This window comes from Homalodisca vitripennis, chromosome 5 (assembly GCF_021130785.1).
Source record: "Homalodisca vitripennis isolate AUS2020 chromosome 5, UT_GWSS_2.1, whole genome shotgun sequence".
Lineage (NCBI taxonomy): Eukaryota > Metazoa > Arthropoda > Insecta > Hemiptera > Cicadellidae > Homalodisca > Homalodisca vitripennis.
Genome location: NC_060211.1, coordinates 31,512,303 through 31,529,499, shown reverse-complemented (window position 1 = coordinate 31,529,499; position 17,197 = coordinate 31,512,303). Strand labels below are relative to the sequence as shown.

Genomic DNA, 17,197 nt, shown 5'->3' with positions numbered 1-17,197 from the left:
ACTGTCTGTAGTTCACAAATGAAAAATATGAAATGCCAGATTTAGCTGATTACCTGAGTTGACGCAAAGCTGGTGTGTCTGGATATCCAGCCCTGGGATTGAACCTGTCATAGGGGGAAGTGATTGACTCAATTGGTCCCCGGGATGGTGGCTTGGATGCCTCAGGTTTCTCAGGGGTTGCTATTTTTCTCTGCAAAAATATTAATAAATAATTTAAATATTTCAAAATCAAACCAGAATCTAATATTTAAAGCACTAATCAAATAATTAACACAATAATTAACAAATTGTCTACCGTTTCTCAGTGAGCGCATATATTTGAACATATGTTGTGCAGACTTGACTTTTAGAACCAATAGAAGACATTATTTTATTGACGTGAAGGGTACCGATTCAAGGTTTTCACTGTACTTTGATAGTGGACAGTAGAAAAAAACTAAAGACGTTTGGTTACTAAATAGCTTCTTCATTTGCTTGTTAAAATATAAACAAACTTTGATACAGCAAATCAACCCCAAGAACTTCAAAAAATATTCTATGGCTAACAGACATGACTTTGATATACGAGGGCCATCCGGAAAGTAGTACCCGTTTCCGCCGCGTGAGGCGCTGACGACGTGAGTAGCCGCCGGTCAAGGTCAGATCGCTTCAGTGGCTTGTCTGCCTTCTCTGTTACAAGTTCCGTGACGCTAGCATTGCCTGTGTTGTTTCTGTGGCAATTCATAATGTTTAAAAAAAATTGAAAACGCCGCCATTGTATTCATTGCCAATTAAAGGAAGTGTATGGAGACAATGTGATGGAAGAGTCATCTGTTCGGCGCTGGTGTCGTAATTTCAACTTGGGGAGGGGGAACAAACACGACGATGAGCGTTCAGGGAGACCATCTGTCATTACAGATCAACTGCTGAGGTCAGTAGACGAATTCGTGAGGAACGATCGGCGCGTCACAATTGATGACATCTGTGAACATTTCCCTAATGTTTCTCGAACAATTGTTCATGAAATTGTCAAAGACCATCTGCATTATTCAAAAATTTGTGCAAGGTGGGTCCCTCGCATGCTTACAGATGAGCACAAAACCAAGTGTATGGCTGCTGCATTCACATTTTTGGAACGTTATTCTGATGAAGCAGACACGTTCTTGAATTGCATAGTTACTGGTGATGAAACGTGGGTTTGTTATGCTTCACCTGAGAGTAAACGACAGTCAATGGAGTGGCATCATACTCATTCACCAAAGAAACCAAAAAAAATTCAAGACTGTTCTGTCCACCAGGAAACTTATGGCAACCATTTTCTGGGATCGACGTGGTGTACTGCTTATTGATTTTATGGCCCGTGGAGACACTATTAACGCTAATGTGTATTGTGAAACATTAAAGAAATTATGGCGGGCAATACAAAATCGACGGAGAGGTCTATTGTCTGATGGCGTCATTCTCCTCCATGACAATGCCAGGCCTCATGCAGCGGGGATAACACAACAACTTCTGCAGCAATTCAATTGGGAAATTTTCGATCATCCACCGTATAGCCCGGACTTGGCCCCTTCAGATTTTCATCTCTTTACAAAACTTAGAGTTTTTGGCGGGAAAAAGATTTGACAGCGATGAAGAACTTAAAGAAGGCGTGACTACGTATTTCAATCGGCTGGTGGCGGAGGAATATGACGCTGGAATACAAAAACTCGTCACACGTTATGACAAATGCTTAAATTTGCTTGGAGATTATGTTGAGAAGTAGTTTAAGGTATGCTCTTTTCAATAAAAATGTTTATATTTGTTAATATTTACTTCTGTGTCTTTATTTCACAAACGGGTACTACTTTCCGGATGGCCCTCGTAGTTGCAATTATAGCAACATTTTAACAAAATGTTTACAAATGTGCATACTGTAAAGAAGTTAGAAATTAACTGATTTATTGTAATGTATTGTTATTATTGTTGAGTTGTTTTGGTGTTTCCATTAAGTTTAGGAGATTTACACTCAGGATAAAGTGACTTATCATATCGTAAAAATTAAATGAGAGTTGTGATCTCCTATAACTTTGTATCAACTCTACTGACATAACACACAACTTAACAATGTTCCTGAAAAATAAAATAAAATAATTGAAAACCTCTTTAGGTTAGCTATCTAATACTATGCATAAAGGCAACACTTCAGGTTCATACTATAATAGCTTCTTCTTTACTTTTCAAATACAATTCTTTGGATCAAGGAAAATATAGATTCTGAGAATAAAAATAGTGAACAACACACTTAAGACTGATAATCACTTTGTAGGTACTACTGTACATAATAAAAATGGTGACTAACCGCCTGAGCCTTCTCTTTCTCTTCTCGTTCCTTCTCCGCCTGCTTCCTGATCCTCTCTTCTCGCTTGCGGGCCAACTTAGAGTCTGGCACTGGCTTGAAGATAAGATCAGTGCGAGTGCAGGAGTTGTAGTCCCCTCTGTTCCAGTGTCGGAGGAATCTAACAATCAGAAATATACTTTAAATATAATCTCACTGTGGAATATAAATCCTTATTAAGGGAAGACTAACTCCATATTAAATTACAGATACTATAGCTTTTAATTTTAAATGGAATCTTCAAATTAGTTTTTAAATTAGGGATACACTTTATGCTTATAAAACATACATAGCTAAAAGAAAACAAAATTTTATTTTTCATTATTTAAAAACTGTAAAAAGTGGCTAGATTTATTTTAATTGATTTCAAAATTTACATTCAAAATTTTATATTTAATAGGTGAAGTATATGCTATCTTTTAACTCGTTAAACACCAGCACTTGGTTCACTAACTGGCTGACAAATATTGAACAGTAAAGACCTTTAGAAATAAGTAATTTCCTTTATTACTGGACACTGTCATTTCAGGAAACACCTGTGTACTTTTTACTGAAGATCTTAAGTGTAGACTGCCAAAACATTATTTTGGATTGTGAGAGACTTAAGATTAGGACTCTGGAATTTATCAGCCAGTTGATGCATTTGATACCAGTATAGGGTAGAAACTCCTAATTACGTTGAAGGAATGTATGCATGTAGGGTAGAAACTCCTAATTACGTTGAATTTATGTATGCAAGTAGGGAAGAAATACCTAATTACGTTGAAAGAATGTATACAGGAAGAGTAGAAACTCCTAATTACGTTGCAGGAATGTATGCAGGTAGGGTAGACACTCCTAATTACGTTAAAGGTATGTATGCAGGCATGTTGAGGTCCACATTAAGCAGAGATTGACTTAACTAGGAACCGTTACATCTCATTTTATTCTAACCTATTGATCTGTATAAATCTTATTAACTGATAGGATACACATATACAGGACGAGGAGGAACACTCACATAGCAGACTGGCTGCGGTGACATTCCGTGTCCTCCACCTTGGGCTCTGGGCTGGGGCCACGAGAGTGCTGGGTGGGTGATGGTGCCTCCTCCTCCTCTGGGACCCCTCCTTCATCTCCGGACACTGTTAGAGGCTCAGGCTTCACCTCCTCTCCCCCTCTGTCTGGTGACAGGAAAGCAGGATGTCCCATCATCCCACCTGCATTACAGTCAAATAAAGAACCACATTCAACATAAAGTAAAGTTTCATAATTTTTTAACTAAGAATTAAATTGTATAAATTGAGTTGTAATACAATGGTTTATAAATTAAATGCTATAAGTAATTTGACTATTGTACACAAGAAAATTGGATATAACTTTGGATCAAGACAAGTTTAATAATAGAGGTACCAATGTGTGATGACGCATTTAAACTAATTCGCCTTTTAAAAGATTTTGGACTTTTTCCACTGAAATGTTACAAAAAGGTATAACACTACGTTTTGAGGATTGAAATCTACCCTTTTCTTCAGGTGAAACCTCTAAGGCATAAAGACACCCAAAAATATGACAATAAACCGCCACTCAAAGTTAAACTTGTTAAGTGATACCTGCGAAACTGATAAGTCCACATAGGAGAGTGTAGCATTTGCTACCTAGGCAAATTAAAATTTAATTACTAAATGTTTATGGGAGAAAGTATACAAAAATATTTTAGATTTCAAGTAGTATTGTCAAAATATACATAAAATTAATAATGTAATTTCTTAATAAAGAGTCCACGGATGTAGGAATGTCACAGTAAAACAGTAATTTATGTGGAAGTTGACTTTGATAACGGGATTACAATAGGGGTTGTTCAGTTAACAAATAATTTCTCTGGCTTTGTGATTCGATAGTCAGAGACCAAAGGCTTCGGTGATGAGTTATTTTGTTTGGAGAAGTGGTTGGTATACAAATTTTCAACATGCATCTCTGTGTCTTTTGGGTGCAATTTTGCAGATAAAATTGTTGGTGATATTTTGGGTTTAATTTCTCCTACAAGTCTGTGTGGGATTTTGCATAAGAAGCTCTTTTACAGTAAAATTACAATTTTCATATGGGAAACTATATATATATTAATTAGTATTTAAATCGGAAAAATAAGTGCAGTTGAACCAATCAAAAAATTATGTAAAGAGATTTTGTGGTCGGGCGATGATGACTTAAGTGTTTTTCGCCCACAAAAAATGGATTTTGCAGATCTCTCTACAGATGAGAAAGAATAAACCCAAGCAATGCCATTGCACAAAAGCCAAGAGCACAAACACGCCACATCAGAACTATCAATGCTTCACATCCGTTAGTTCCGGAGTGACATGTTTGTTCTCTTGGCTCCTGTGCAGTGACATCGTTTGGGTTGATTCTCTCCAGCCTGGACTTAATGCAGTTCGTCAGATATCACATAATAATTATTTTAATTTTGAGTAGCAGTTCATTTTTTAGTGTGTTAATGCCTTAGGGGTTTTTCCACCTGAAGAAGGTGTAGATTGTAATCCTCAAAACATAGTGTTAAACTTTTAACATATAACAATGGCAAATGTCCAAAATCCTATTATCCTTCCAAAACTTCTATCATCAGTAACAAACACACAAGGAATCAACTTTTAAGCTGACTACATTATATCACATAAACTCAGTTAATTTTAGTTTTGTATGATTTGTTGTGCAGATGTTTCATCTTATACGCTCTAACTGGGATATTTATCTTACTTGTTTTAAGATTTTATTCATATTACAAACTTCAAATTAAATTACAATATGTTATTTCGTTTTATTGAACTAAATTAGACCTAAATAACTCATTAAACATTTTTTTAATGTTTACAGTATGTTTTAAAATGTAATAAATATTATACCATAGACATACCATTATAAATTAGCATTAATAAATTACTACACAATTTATTACCTGCACCATATTTTTATACTTTTATTTTTTTAACAAAATAATGTGTGGATAACTATCTTAAATTTTTTTATTGTTTAACAAAGATAAATTGATTAATATCAATAAAAAAGCATAATTAGATTGGATCTAAGAAAGTCTATACTGAAAATAATATAAAACTTATTTATCTAATTATTAACCCCCATTACGGGATATAATTTACATTTACAAACAATACTTTCGGTTCTGTGAAAGAAGCCTATTGTTTACGAGGCTTCACGAGGTCAGGAAAGAGATTGTGAAATGAATGTGTTAAGCAGAATTAAACAAGTTGAGGAGTAGTGTTTATTGGTCTCACCATGAGAGGACACTGGGCTCTGGAGAGCAGCCGCCTGGGCGTGGGCTCGGAGAGCCTCCAGAGAGCTGGTAGGGGTGGCCAGCAGGGGGTGGTGCGGATGTACCATCAGTCCAGGATGGTGGGGGTGAGGTTTGCTGCTGCCAGTCACACCTACACCTGCCCTTGACCCTCCTGTCACCACAAAACCATCCCTTCATTGTACAGATCATTCAAAATCTTGTTTTCAGAAACAGCCACAATCTTCACCAAATTTCATTAAATAAAAGAAACCATTCCTATTAGCAGAATGAACATTTTTTGCCATCATCCTGGGAGGCATTATCAATTTTGGACATGTTGCCAAGGTGCGACAGAGAGCAACTTTTTAGAGATAGTTAAAACCTTAACCACAGAGTTACTGATGTACTGCTAAGAAATAATCCGATTTAATCATTTCAACTATGTACATATCTGAAACGGTATTCAGTAATTCTTGGATTCGTGGAAAGCATGTGACATTGCACCACACTTAGTCAGACATTGCACTGTTACTACGATTTGCAATATTAGGCAAAATTATTATAATAGTTCAGTAATAGTAATAAAAGTATTACAATTTTAACACTATAAATAAAAATACCTCCACAGATCCATAAACTAAGGGAAGACCACTGTAATACCAGATAGATGACATTTGATACATCTTCCATGGAATATAAGTACAAGTGGTTTTTACTACGGTAAAACCCAGGTTAGCCAAAATAAAGGGAGGACAGCCATTTTGGGAAACCAAATTTTCGATTAACCCAAGTACATCTAAAAATAATCTATTAGAATGCGTAGGGGAAATGAAATGCGTAAAACGATTTCTCTACATTATGGTTTTAAATGAGAGGGAAGAGTGGGGGAGAAGACTAACAGCAGCGGCGTAAGTCGGTGGGCATTGGTGCGACCCAACGCAACTGTGAGTGCTGGGGTGCCGCAGCACCGGCGGTTGGTGGAATAGTAGGAGGGTGAATCATCTCAAGGACACATTATCTTCCCAACCAGTTGCTACAACGATGCATCACTCATGCACTACCTCTTCTGCCCACAGGTTGAGGGTTGGCATAGTGTCCTGCTGTTGAATATAAACTATTTCATTTGGTTATTTATGTTACACATGGACGTTTCAATTGACCCGGAATTTTACTCTAGTTCATATGCAATTTATTTGGGATCAGCACTAACCCAAAACTGAAAAAGCAAATTTTACTAATCAACAAGTTTGAAAAACCATAAGGATTGGTTTTTATACCTAGCTGGAGTGGAGATGTGCCCATGATGGCGGAGGAGGGACTGAGACGTTCTCCTGCCGCATTTTGGTGGTGGTGCTGGTGGCTGTGTTGATGGCTGTGCTGATGGCTGCTGCCGTGGTTGGTGCTCAGGGAAGATGATGTCGTCTGAGACAGAGTGGCTGACACGTGACAGCTCGATGCAGCCTGAAGTAAACAGTAATGTTTTTTTCACATATCCACCAGCAGTACTAACACCATACAATGATTCCTCATATACATAATGTTTTACAGGAAGAAGACTGTAGTTACCTGAGTGGCAGCTGGACTAGTGCCCCGTTTGGACGAGTTGATCTTGTGCTGCACGCTGGCTGAACTGCTGGATGTGGTCGAATGACTAATGGTCAGAGGGTTCTTCTCCCCACTGTGGTGATGAACGGATGAGTGATGTGAGGTGGAGTGATGGTGAGTCTGAGTAATCTCCTGGGTGGTGTGGTGATTGGTGGAGTCTTCCCTGGTTTCAACTTCTCGTAGAGAACGAGTGGTTACTGAGGAGTGGTGCGACGTCATCATTGTTGTTTCCAGACTCTCACGCTTTTGTGGCTCTCGGGGGTGAGATGGGGGTGGCACCGGCTGTGGAATGGGGTACGGACCATACGGGAATGGGTAGGGGTACCCTGCATAGGGATGGTGGGGGTGGTAAGGGTTATGATGGACAGCAGCAGCATGGGCGGCGGCAGCAAACAATGGATGGTGGATCAGATGGTGGGAATGATGCATTGCAGGTACAAAAGCATGAGGGTGAGCTAGATGTCCTGGAGACACTCTACTGAGAGGGGACGGTTGCTGTGAGGGATGCATCACAGGCTGTGGGAGTGAGGTAGGGGGGTTAGCTGTTGTCGGAGATGGAGCAATTAGATTAGCAGCACTATGAGAGACGGGAGGTGGAGGAGGAGGGAACGGGGGAGTATGTGTGGAAGAAGATCTTGGTGCTGGAGAAGTGATTGGAGTAGTTTCCAATGGCTTGACTGAAGGACTTTTACTTGGTGTATTTGTTCTAATCGGATGAAAACTCTCTGGCTCCTTCTTGATGTTCTCCACGGTCGGACCCACACTCTGGAAGGGTGAAGAAGACTGTGTTGTGGTGCTGTGCTCTGCCTGGGAAGAGGGAGCAATTGATGTCGGCATTAGGGGTTGTGAAATCGAAGATGAACTCGAATAGCCCGGAACTTTGACTTCCTTCAGTGATTGAAGAGGGTCAGATGAAGGTTGAATCGAGTCAGGAGGTATGACTTCTTGTTTTATTTTTAAATTTTGAGGCTCACTTTGCAAACCCGAATTCAGATATGATGGAGGAGAAGGATTCATTTTACCTTGGTGTGAGTGGAAGTGAGGGTGATAAAATGAAGTGAAACCAGAATGATGGTTGGAGGCTGAGAGTGCTGAAGGCACGGAGGGGATGTTGAGAGTGGGCTTCTCATCCGCCGAGACAGAGAAGGCAGGAACGATTATACCAGACTTGTCGTCATGGTGTTGGGACTCAGGAGGTGGTTGCCTGGGAGAGGCTGGAGCGTAAGCAGTGAGAGGCAGTGGTGAGAGGGACGGGGCTGTCAGATCTGACGCTGAGGGAGGCCGCAAATTCTCACTTGAGGCAGAATCTTCACTGGACTCAGGTTTTATGTTGTTCACAGCTATAGTCTGCGATTGTGTTGTTACAGTAACAGTTCGCTGATCCACCACTGGATTCTGCAGAGGAGGAGGAGAACTTACATTCATCTCTTCCTTTGGCACAAAATTGTCTGTCGTAGGTATCATAGGGACTATTACACTTTCAGATGGAATGGGCTCAAACAACCCTTCTCTCTTTACTGTCAGCTTCCCGGGCATGGGAATATCGTCAAAGGCTTTTGGTAAAGGGCCAGAACTCGGGGGCTCGACCGATCTGTCAGATATTACTGATAATGAGAAGAAATTATCATCGAGCTTTGGTTTAATATCGGGAATTTTAATTTTCACATCCTCTTCAGCCGCCGATGGTGAGGATGGTGGAGGTTGTGAAAAGTTTGTTGGGGCAGGATTGCTCTCGGGTTCTTCCTTCACGGTAATGTTAGTATCTGTAGGTTCTTTCTTAGGCACTCCCACATTAAACACTACATTGCAGTCGTCCACTTTGAACACAGGTAGTTGTGAGTTTTCTGAGAGAGGGGAGGAAGGAGCAGGAGGCTCTTCCTCCTCCTTGATTGTTGGCATGGTATCGTCTGCCGGCACCTCGGAGGGCGGATGCTCGCTGAGGCTCTCCGCAAGGTCCAGGTTACTCGGCTCAGTGGTCTCCGCTTCGTCAGCAACAGAGCCGCTGTCCGACGTCACACTCTCTGAAGGGCTCTCGGCTCGTTTGCGTTTGTTCTCATCGTCTCCCTCTGTCTCTGTTGGTGGCCGTTTGCGTGACTTAGACGAGGATTCTGATTTTATTTTGTCAACGCACAGCTAAAACAAGTGAAAATATTTGTTAGTTATTGGTATTGTACTAACTATGAACACATTGCAGAAGCTATGAATAATAGTAATGTTATACAAAAAAACCTGAATATGTAAGAACAGTGGAAATTATGCTAATTTAAACAGATCTATTTCTTTTTTCTTTATAACAGTGAATTAAAAAACTGAAACAAATTATTACTGTACTATTTTGCAGGGATGAAAAGATTAAGTAAAATACTGTATACATTCTACCAGCTACTTCTTATTGGAATCAAATACTTAATTTATATATATTATGATAATCATAATTATTAGAGTGTTTGTTTATAAATTAAGTGTATACTGTTTAGTTACTATCTTTCCTAATTTTAACAACCCTAATAAATCATATTAATATTTTCTAAATCTTTATTAAATTGTATGCAAATTGTTATGCATTATAAGAGTTTTAATACAATGTACAATATTTTATTTCTTAAAATTATTATCGGTAACATTTAAAGAAACAAAGATTGTCCCAAAATCAGTAACTTATAGATTGGGGGTACAGCCTGTAGCAACAAACACTACGTAACAGAACAAGAACTTGTTAAACTTTTAGATCTGATTAAAAATTATATATGTCTGAGTGTAGCACAGATCAGTCAAAATAAGATGTATTGTGAGTGATTATTTGTTTGGGCGGTAAATCCAGTTTCCACTTATTCTGAAATCCAAGTCTAATTGAAGTCAAAGATATAGTGGAAATGAAAGTAAAACTTATCTATACCAACATAAATGATCTATTTTAGAGCATAATAAAAACATACAAGTCAATCCACTATTACAACTCCACAAACATACATACACAAATGTATTCATGCACATGCAAAAGTATATATTAAAACTGTTTACATTATAGGAATAACTTTCGTTTTCAGTATTTACTCATAACAAATCTCTTTCACATATTATACTCATTAAATATTTTACTAACGTCAATTATATGACTACAATGATCTCATTTGATCAGCATTGTCGTTTGCTTTTTCCAGAATATTATTTGTAGTTAAGAACTAAAATATACATAAAACGGAATGAACATTCTATATACTGCTGCCATTATATTTAAAGTAAATTAGTTTGTGGTTAGTATTAATATGCGAACATTCCTTTCTGCTACTTTATAAAAAAAGATCCAAAATCCCTTACATTGCTGTTACTAGAAGCAAACAGAGTGATTCCGATAAGTGTACATATTGTCAGGGTTGATAGAGGATGTGAATACAAACATTTTTTGTCAAATACATAAAATTGGGGTCCTAAATGTTTTGTTTCTGAGAATCTGTGAAATGCCTTCTTATAGGCAACACATAGTGTTCCCTATGAGATTCAACCAGAAAAAGCAACGCTGCTGAAACTAAAAGTGTTTTTTTCTTAATTACAAAAAATAAGAACCACTTCATGCATACAAGAATGTAAAAAAATATTATTCAGCACCAGAAGTGGGAGAAAACCCCTGACTCTTTCAAAATGTAAGACAGTCGATGTTACAAAGAGCTCAGCTTTACATCGACACAAACGGGAGAAATTTTGAACATTTGCTGTAATAATAATAATTGGCAGCTTTGCATTTTACGGCTGAATCTCAAAAGGGAACACTATGTGTTTCCTACAAGGAGGTGTATCACAAATTCTCAATATACTTAGAATTGAAACATTTGCGATTCTGTGTGTACTGGACAAAAAATGTTTGTATTCAATTCACATCCTTTATCAACCCTAAAAAAACATGCGCTTTTATCGGAATCACCCTGTAAACTAGGTTTCATATTCGAATTTTATTTAGATCTAATCAAGAGGATACTTTAAGTATGATTCTAAATATTATGGGCAAGTGTGTGTACTTTGAGAAATAAAAATGCAATACAACAAATACTAAGGATTAAAAAATTTTGTAACTATTTTCATCATATACAGTAAACAAATGTTTTATCGATATGGTTTACACCAATAAATTAATGTAATGTGTGATTGTAACGGGTCCAAATATTACATAAAGCCAAAACCTGAAAAAACGACTATAGCCCAATAAATATTGATTTTAATAGGTTTGAATACAGAATTCCAACATCATATTTCTTTGCTAATAATACAGCCATTCTTAATATTTCTTTTTATTCCATCTCTTTTAAGTGCTTGCTTTGTGAAATCAGAAAGCAAAACAAACTACCCAACATAAAGTTTATTGCCTTTAATAACAGTTTCGTTAGAAATCCTTTTTGGTCTGTCAAATATTTGAAAATGTATATAAATAAAAAGTTATTTAGAGATAGGATCTGGCCTTTGACAACATAATAAAGTACATATTTAGGAATCTTGTCTGACCGGCAAAATATTCCATCACATACACGAGTACCAACTGTTGAGAGTATTCACTTCTCTGTTTTACACTGCACCAGAATCTTAAGCTCTGAAGCTTAAGATGACCTTCAAGAGATACATTTTTGGAAACCCTAACCTGAATATATTCCAAACATTCTACACTGAAGTTTGATGGAGATTGGGAGAAATTCAAATTACCAGGAAGGCAATATTCCGTTAGTATACCTGAGATCAGTAATGGTTGTTGCGAGATCACTATCTGCACACAAAATTACATTCCCAACTGACTTTCATTTAAATGAACTAACTGACAGATGACACCACTGCAAAAAAGTATACGAAATTAGAAGATGCTCAACTTTTAAATGGTACCATTATGAGAGACCCTTGTTTAGTGTCCAAAATGTCAACACTAAAATATTTATTCTATTTTAAATGGAAGTTTGAATAAAAGATAACTGCAATATATTTTACTGTATTGCGAATAATTGCTGTACTCCTTGCAATTGAAACATCTAATAAAAACATCAAATCCACTAAATTATAGTAACCTAGTTTTATTTTTTCAAAAAACACCATAGTTTATCGACATTAAATGAAGAACACCTAATTATATTATTAATATAGGTCAATAAATAATTATTCATATTTTAACAACTTCATAAATTACTACCTACATTTAAAACACAACTTTACTTTCTCTTAATAATTAATATTTCTTTATTAAGAATACAAAATACGATGTAAAATAAACTGATTTTAATTTTTAAAATTTATTTGTGTGCTCCAAATAGCCCTAGAATACTAAAAATAACATTAGTGTTAACAAAACTATTTGATTTAATTACATGTAAAAACAGAGAATGATTCATTAAACTGATTTATCAATAAATATCCGATAAAGTTTCTATATGTCAAAGAAGGGACTCTGCAGACAGATAGCCAGAAGGTTCAGAACCTTCACTGAAAATGTCTTTACATCAGGTCACTTGTTTCATGTTTAATCTTGAAATGACATGCATTCTAATTGACTTTGAAATGTAATCAGTTTTATGTTAAACCTTTGAGTAGTAATACTGCATGTTACTAAAGAGTGCATTTGGTACAGAGTTATATTTCTTGATGATTCACTGTGGCTTCAGAACACGTTGCTATGTGTTCAGAACAGTAAAATAACAAATGCAATCAGCTGATTCATTTCATTGTATGTTAACATCTGCTGTAACTCTCCTGTTTTTTATTAAAGTGATTTTTGTGAAGCTGGTGAATATGATTATTATGGGCTGTATGTGATTAAGGAATTTGTGTAATCAGCATAGTATAAAACAATGCAAGAAAAACTTTTGGACGAACTTTTAGTGTAAATTTTTATGAATGAAAAATGTGGCTATTTTGATGAAAACTACTGGATGGTTACAAAATGTGTCGGCTAGCAGTGGTACCAGGACACGGCATGGATGTTCCGATGTGTATCTTACAATGCTCCCGAGCCTTTCACGTAACTAGAAACTTTTAATGATATATGTGTACACTTCACATTGGTCTTCTCATGCCTTTACTGTGTATATATAAACAGTATTGACCTATATTGATTTATCTTCATTAAGAGTTTTTTATTTGATAAAAATATATAAATAGCTAAAAGGATGAGAGTAATTTTGTTATTTGCAAATTAAAGTCTGTCTGCTTTAGAAATAGAAAAACAAAAAACTCACTTTCTGGGACATGACCACTATGAATACTCACCAGTGATAGAGTTAAATAATATAAAAAAACTGTTTTAAATAAAAAGATTCAAGCAAAAACGCTGATATTGATTCTCTGATTGGTACAGCATCTCCCTTGTAAACCAATTATTCTTTACAAAATGAAGTTCAATGCAATAAAAGCTAATGAAATATTAAACGCACACAAATAATGACAAATGTATAGCAGTAACCTATTTTACCCCCGGAATACTTACACACAAAGACATAGACAAGAACAAGGCATGAACAACAAGAGAATATACAGTATGTACAGGAAATGAAGATAGCACAAATCTAGACAAACACTCTAGTAAAAGAAAAGCTGTGCGCTGAAAAAAACATTAAACAATTGTGAGTGAAATTTGACAGTATTAAAGTAAAAAGTGTTTTCTATTCCAAATTCTTTACTGATTTAAATTAAAGTAAAAGTTAATTGGTAATTTTTATTCTAATGCCAGTGAATTTTTAAAAGATTTTTTAAAGGGAATACTAACATAGCATTCCAAACGTATGAAATAAATTTGTTACTCCACATCGTACAGGAAATGGTGAGACCTATTGTTCCAAATCAAGTCCAAATTTTTGCTGTGAAAAAACTGAATTAAAAGTTTGAACTTATAGCTTACACATACTTGTTGCTCTACCACATATGGTTGTTAATTTGCGAAAGCAACCAAGCCGGCTCAAACTAGAGTTACAATATACAAGAACAACTTAATAAAATCTTATAGTAATTTTTAAGTATATCTTACATTTAAATCACAAATAGTAAACAACAAATATAGAAAATATTACACTTTTTTAATTGACAGAAAATTTAACATACCAAATAACATTTATAAAAAACTGTGTCCCAAAATAATAAATACATTCAGAACTAAATAATTTCAATAATCATACTTCAAGCTACTGTTCATAAAGATTCAAGACGGTTTGTATTCGTTCCAAGTTGCATAATCAACAAATGGGTCAAACATTCCTAATATTGACAATGCTATTCTTGTATCTGCATCTAAATTTGAAAATAACATTTTTCATAAAAACCCAACTCTATTTTGATATGAGCCTCAAATAAAATTGTTTTACAAGATTTCCACTTTTCAGTATGGTTATGACAATATTTTTTTCTTAAGCAAAGGGCTTTGAACTGTCTGAGGAGCACTCACACGTTCACATGTTTTAGCTAGTTTTAATTAATTAGATACCTTTTACCTTTAATACACTTAGTACTAATATGTTTCACACTTGAACTTATTTATATATACTGCTTAAATATATAGCAATAGTTATAATACTAAATAAAGCATTAATATTGACTGATAATTTGTTTCTGATAACTTATTCAAGACAAAACAAAACAGATCAATTCTACAAATGATCCTGAAATAACTACTTGGTTGCTCGACTCTCAGAAGAATTTTTATTTTAGGGAAAGATATCACTATACACAAAATTAGCCTACAGCAGCCATTCTCAATTCTGAAGCAGGAATGTTTCAATATAAATTTAAAGAACTAAAACATGTTAATTTAAGGGAATATACATGCCGATACCATCTGCTACATACTCGGTTATTTAGAAGCATTGCATTTAACATAATGACGCCATTCAATGTATACCACTGTATATTATATGAATAAAGATGTTTCAATTCAATTCAATTTACAAGATGTCAAGCAATAATTACTATTTTACTGCTTCTGTGTTTTCTAAAGTACGATAATTCCAAATAAAAACTAGAAAGAACAGAATACAATTTCTATATATACACACACACACACAAACTTAAAATATATATTATAAAATAAAAAGAATTGATAATATAAAAAATCACTTTTAACCCATTGCGGATCACTGAACGAACTGGGCTCGTCACGCAGCGGCCGGGCCTAACGGCATGATGACGAGCTCAGGTCGCAAAAGCAGTCTGCTTTTAGTTTCCCTCCAAATAGTTATTTTAATGTCTGATAGATCGGGCGATCGTCTTCACTTGTCAACTAAGAGTGTTTAACAACGGTCTACGTTTAGAGTTTTCAAAAGTTTTATAAATATCCTACAGATCGCAGTTGTATGTCGAAGTTGAAAAATCATTCGTTTAGTTTACTCTCTGCTTTTTAGTGCTTCTGATTGGGTGTTTTCCTCAGTTGTTATTATAATACTTTTGAGGTTAGTGACACAGAACTAAATGACGCAGACATACATGTTGGCGGGTTTAGTCTAGACAATGGCTCGGATGTTGTAATCGCTTCATCCGAGCCGCTTTATTTAGACTATGATTCAGACATCATCCCTGCCACCCCGGAACCTTGCTCGCGTGTTATCGTTCCTACATCACGGATACCCCAGCAGGCCCATGTTCCATCTGAACGAATACTAGTATATAATAACGAGCGATACGATGTGGCGCACCATTGCTGTTCGTGCGGCCGCTGATCGTAAATTAATTCGTGCCCGCGTGCCAAAACAATACGATCCGCAATGGGTTAATTGAAACATATTTCATAATTTTCAACCAATTTATTAATTACAAATTGAGTTTGGAAAGTAAGCATTGTTATGAAATAACAACAAAATAACATTTTTAAAATTACTTTACTTCAATATGAAACTACTTTTATATGTAATTTATAAACTATCAACTTATTTTCCACTAATTTCCAGGTACTTATTGCCAGACCAGCTTACCTAAATGTTCCGCAAAGAAACATCCTGCCAGTGAAAACACCCATATCTGTACTTTGATTTAAGCGCTGTCATAAAATTTGAAGCATCCATCACTTAGTTCTTGTTTCATATTCAGGAACAAGTGGTAGTCAAAGGATACCAGGTCTGAGCAGTTTGGCAGATGAGTGAACTTTTCCAACTTACTGAGAATTATTCAATTAGCCTTTAAGCATTCTTGGAACATCTGTTAGCCTTTAAAAAAACTCATTCAAAACAGTTCTTACAACTTGTGAAAATCCATCTGAAAGCATTGCCATTGTGAATCGTATGTCACCTTTACTCTTCTCATCCACTGTCATAATGAAGTTATCATTGGTAAAAGAGAACCTGACACTTTGTGTTTCTTAATAAACATTTTGTAGTTCTTCATTGAACTAATTACATTTTTTTTAGCACTATTCCATTACTCAATCAATCAAATTCTGTATTTACATGAACATTGAGTACAATAATGAAAAAGTCAGTCATTTAAAATTCTTCTAGAGTATAACAAGATTTCTGTAGCAGCCAGGTCTTAAGTGGTGTTTTGAAATTCTTTGCATCTCTTCAGGTCGTCTGGGAGATGATTGTATAGTTTTCTTTCCGTGTAGGTAGGTTTCTTTTCAAACAGGGTCAGGTGGCACAGTGTAAGTAAAGAGTAGTCACAGACGTTTCTAGTGTAATAGCTGTGACCTTCACATACGTGTAGTCAGGTTTCTGAGCTATTGTGAAGCAGGTGGTTCGCAGACGCAAGTGAGACAACTGTCACGATCATAAATTCTCTAAAGGCTCGAGAGCATGACATTAGTCATTGCACTTTCACTGTTAATCACTGTAATCTAGGATGGATTTCGACTGCCTTGAAGTTCTTTATATTCAGAAACCAATCAACAGACTGATCTCACATGAGGCTTTATTAGTTGTTTCAAACATTATTAACATCTACAGTAACAAGACTCATGTGTAGAATTGTTGATAGCGTCACTGCAGCGGTATTACGGAGAAAGTTATTTTGTGATGGCCATA

The 17,197-nt window shown here is 35.9% G+C and overlaps 1 protein-coding gene across 8 annotated transcripts in view; it reads right to left on the bottom strand.

The window, feature by feature from the left end:
* Positions 1-17,197, bottom strand: part of LOC124361932 (arginine-glutamic acid dipeptide repeats protein-like) — an 84,313-nt gene that overhangs the window by 26,659 nt on the left and 40,457 nt on the right. For all 8 annotated transcript variants that reach the window (XR_006922405.1, XR_006922406.1, XM_046816006.1 and 5 more), the window contains 6 exons: positions 7,191-9,362; positions 6,902-7,085; positions 5,626-5,796; positions 3,357-3,555; positions 2,321-2,477; positions 54-190 (listed from right to left, as the gene is read on the bottom strand). Coding sequence is in view for 6 of the 8 variants with exons in the window: in XM_046816006.1 (XP_046671962.1) it covers positions 54-190; positions 2,321-2,477; positions 3,357-3,555; positions 5,626-5,796; positions 6,902-7,085; positions 7,191-9,362 (3,020 nt within the window). In the remaining 2 variants the exon portion in view is untranslated. The remainder of the gene's footprint in view (positions 1-53; positions 191-2,320; positions 2,478-3,356; positions 3,556-5,625; positions 5,797-6,901; positions 7,086-7,190; positions 9,363-17,197) is intronic.